Below are 3,531 nucleotides of genomic sequence, written 5' to 3'. Positions count from 1 at the left end.
CGACTTGACTTTTTCAATAAGCGGGGCATCCAGAGGTCTCAAAGCCATCTCAACCTTCGCCAGTTGAGACTTGTTGTCACCTTATGATTCCCATCTGAGGTGGAAAGTATGGACGACAGCCTCACCAACGTCTTACTGCCACCAGAACAAGAGTTTCTCACAGTCGTAGTCTCCGTTGGGGAATCGGCAGGGTTATTCTTGTTCTTGAAATGGGAATTTCATTGACAAAATTGAATTCCTCACAAAATAGAAGTTCCTCACAAAATTAAGGTTCGTTCTTATCAGCTGAAATTCATTTTCGCGAATCGTTTTCGGATCCCTTTTGACGTAGCGACTGTGGTATGTAACTGTCCTTCGGCACGATTTCTTGTCCATTGCTTTTTAAGTTTGACATTTTTGGAGGTCATTCGTTATTTGATGAATTATTCGCCCTTACCAATCTTCCGCTCCAATGTTGCCTGCTTAAGAAGTAATGGGTTGTCGAATTTGTATGGCGATAATAAATCCGGTCCAATGAACGGTTTAGCATCTATCTAGCATATTGTAGTGCAGCATCTTGAGTGGGGTTGAAGACATGGGCCACTTTTGTGTTCATATCTTCCTACCTTTCCGTTAATTATACATTATCTTAAATTTCGTTCGGGGTACTACCTTCCCTGAAACTTTTGGGGACTTTCTCCTCTCCAAGAGCACCCTGTCCTGTCTGATTAAATTTACATTTATGTGGACAAGTTTTGTTATGTCGTTCCAAGCCATAACTAATGTTCGTTTCATTATCACACAGAAGCTTAAGCTGCTGACTGTAATATGGAGCATATATTAAGTTTTTTTTTTCGGTTTGTAACGCATTGAACTAATCCTTGATCAGTATACAATTCGGAGTCGATCTAGCCTAGTCTGTCCGTCTGTTGTAATCACTCTAAGGTCCACAATAATTGAGCTAGAACTTTATATTTTTTCACCCGAGTGTCCTTTTTCCATAGGCAGATCAATTTCGAAGATGGGTTTTATAGGCCCACATTTTGGCGTAGCCCCCATATAACGGTACCTACCTATAATTCATCAGGGTTTTAGCTACATTTTTTGACCGAACTCCCCGTAGGTTGACATTTGAGATTCCCAATGGTCACAGATATTCTCCGCTAAAAATTATCAACATAGGAACATGTTTTGGTACCGCTCTCATATACCGGTTACTCTAAATTTTCGGTATTTTGAGAATTTTAGCTACAATTCTAACCCGCTAGTTCTGGTAGTTTGAAGTTCCCAGTGATCGCAACATGGTCACAAAAGTTCTCCGATAAAAATGGTCAACATAGTTACATCTTTTGTTGTAGGTCCCATATAAAGGTACCTTGTGATTTTCGGTATTTTATCCACATTTTTGACTGAACTACCTTTAGTTTGACAGTTGAGAACAAAACTTCTCCTTAAAACATTTTTCAGCATAGGTCCACACATTGCAGAAGGCCGCATATAAAGGTGCCACCCGATTCAAGACATTTTAGGTTTCTTTTCTGAACTTATTTAAGCATATGGTCACAAAATATCTCCACCTATAATTGTGGACGGGGTGGAAAACCAATTATTCCATTATTATATTTTATAGTGGAAGTTCAGCGCTAGCGAATTTAAAGATGTTTTAATTGTTTTCCGTCTATAATGGTAGTCCATCCTCGTGGACCAACATTAAGCGATGTCTTTATTTTTAATCAGCATAAATCCGACTAAAAGGTTGTATCATAAATAGGTTCTGCTATTTAGAAATGTGTTCAGTTAAAAATTTAATTATATTTTTTTATTAGTTTAATGTTGAATTTAATTTAGACATTATGTGAACTACAAAAAGGGTGGAACTACGTAATTAACTTAAATTAATACAAAAAAATGGTTAAACACTATTATTTAAAGCACCATTAGCAACGCACAATTGCAAAGCAAATAACATAAAAACCTCAGTCGAAATCATATAAATAACTTCAAATTTGTGGTAATATTCATGCAATAAGCATTTATACCCCAACAAACAAGGTTCATACGATTTTTTACAATGAATTCTTCGCTTATCTTTGGAATTATTTGCCTATTAGGGGCACTTATCACCGCAAAGGTAAGAACTAGCAAAACCATTATCCCTGACAAAGAATGTTTTATAAATTAATATCTTCTTTTTCCAGGCTGATATGAATGATTTGATCGATACAATTAAAGTCTGTCATGAAACTTATCCAACCTCAACAACCGAAGTGGAAAAATTCGTTTATGATAAAACTGCCGAATTCGGTCAGGTTTTCAAATGTCATGTTAAGTGCGTTCTGGAAAAAGAGAGCGCATTTAAGAATGGAAAATTTGATGATCAAGCGTTTATTAAATTTTCTCAAGAAATTCCTTCACTAAAAAATCGCCACGCTGATGTAGTAAAAGCTGCTGAGGAATGTAAAAATCAAAACGGAACCAATGAATGTGAAACGGCATATAAAACAGCAAAATGCCTCATGAATCATGATGTTGTGATGTTTCTTGAAACGTCAAAGAAAGCATAAGGTGGGGATATTGGAGCTCTGAGGCTTAAACAAATTATCATGTGATATGCTCAATTTGTATGTGAAATAGATACGCATTAATAAAATGATTTATAATGATCAGAAACAAAATTGACAGAAAAATATTCATACATATGTATGTCAGAAAAATATATTTGTTTGGGACTGGTGGCAAACAAATATATGTTTGGATCCAAACATAATTTGTTTGTGTCCAACCTAATTTATGTTTGCAACATTTTGAGATATGTTACCTGAATTTTATTTGTTTCAGTACCAACAAATTTTAGAACCTATTTTTTATGGGTGGAGAGAGAGGATTTTTGTCATAGAGAGTAACAGCAGGGCTCTCGCGGCTGTGGAATGCTGTTTTATAATAAATGCTGGTGTGTATGCGGGCAAACACGTGTGTGTCGTGCTTTGTTATTGTTAACCAAAGTAGCAAAAACGTTGTTCTTTTTTCCTTAGTTTTCTAAATACAATCGTTGAGTTAAGACGGTAAAGTGAGTAAATAAATCACTGTTTTGCGTTTTCTTTAATAAATTGTGATTTTTTGTAAATTAAATGCCTAATATATTTTATATTTGGAAATTTTATAATTGAATCAAAAAGGTGAATGGTAATATTTTATTGGACAAGGAAGAAACCGCATTTGATATTGGTAATTACATCAATACAGTTTTCATATACATACATATGTATATTTGAAATATGGATGTACATACCTATTTATTACGTTATATAATCATTTGATTCCAGATGCCGATTTCCCGCTGATGATTTCAACTTCGAGGAAAATGTGTTTTATGTCACAACTAAGAAGAAGCGTTTAACGATGTTTCTATATTTTGTCTTTTTAAAAATGTGACTTTTTATAAATAACTAGCGGACCCGGCGAACTTCGTCTCGCTATTAAGGAATAAAATTTCATACAAAAACTCAATTTTCCGACTTTTCCAGAGAGATTTTCCAAAATTTTCTTCCGTAA

General features: G+C 34.9%; 1 protein-coding gene across 1 annotated transcript; it reads left to right on the top strand.

Moving 5' to 3' along the window:
- Positions 1-2,030: 2,030 nt before the first annotated feature.
- Positions 2,031-2,573, top strand: LOC141405744 (general odorant-binding protein 56h-like). The gene is made up of 2 exons (XM_073990414.1): positions 2,031-2,110; positions 2,178-2,573. The coding sequence occupies exons 1-2, from the start codon at positions 2,051-2,053 to the stop codon at positions 2,541-2,543; spliced, it is 426 nt and encodes a 141-aa protein (XP_073846515.1). The 5' UTR covers positions 2,031-2,050; the 3' UTR covers positions 2,544-2,573.
- Positions 2,574-3,531: the final 958 nt, after the last annotated feature.

This window comes from Musca autumnalis, unplaced genomic scaffold, assembly GCF_047663935.1.
Source record: "Musca autumnalis isolate F117 unplaced genomic scaffold, ASM4766393v1 scaffold_5, whole genome shotgun sequence".
NCBI lineage: Eukaryota > Metazoa > Arthropoda > Insecta > Diptera > Muscidae > Musca > Musca autumnalis.
This window is presented reverse-complemented; position numbering and strand designations above follow the sequence as displayed.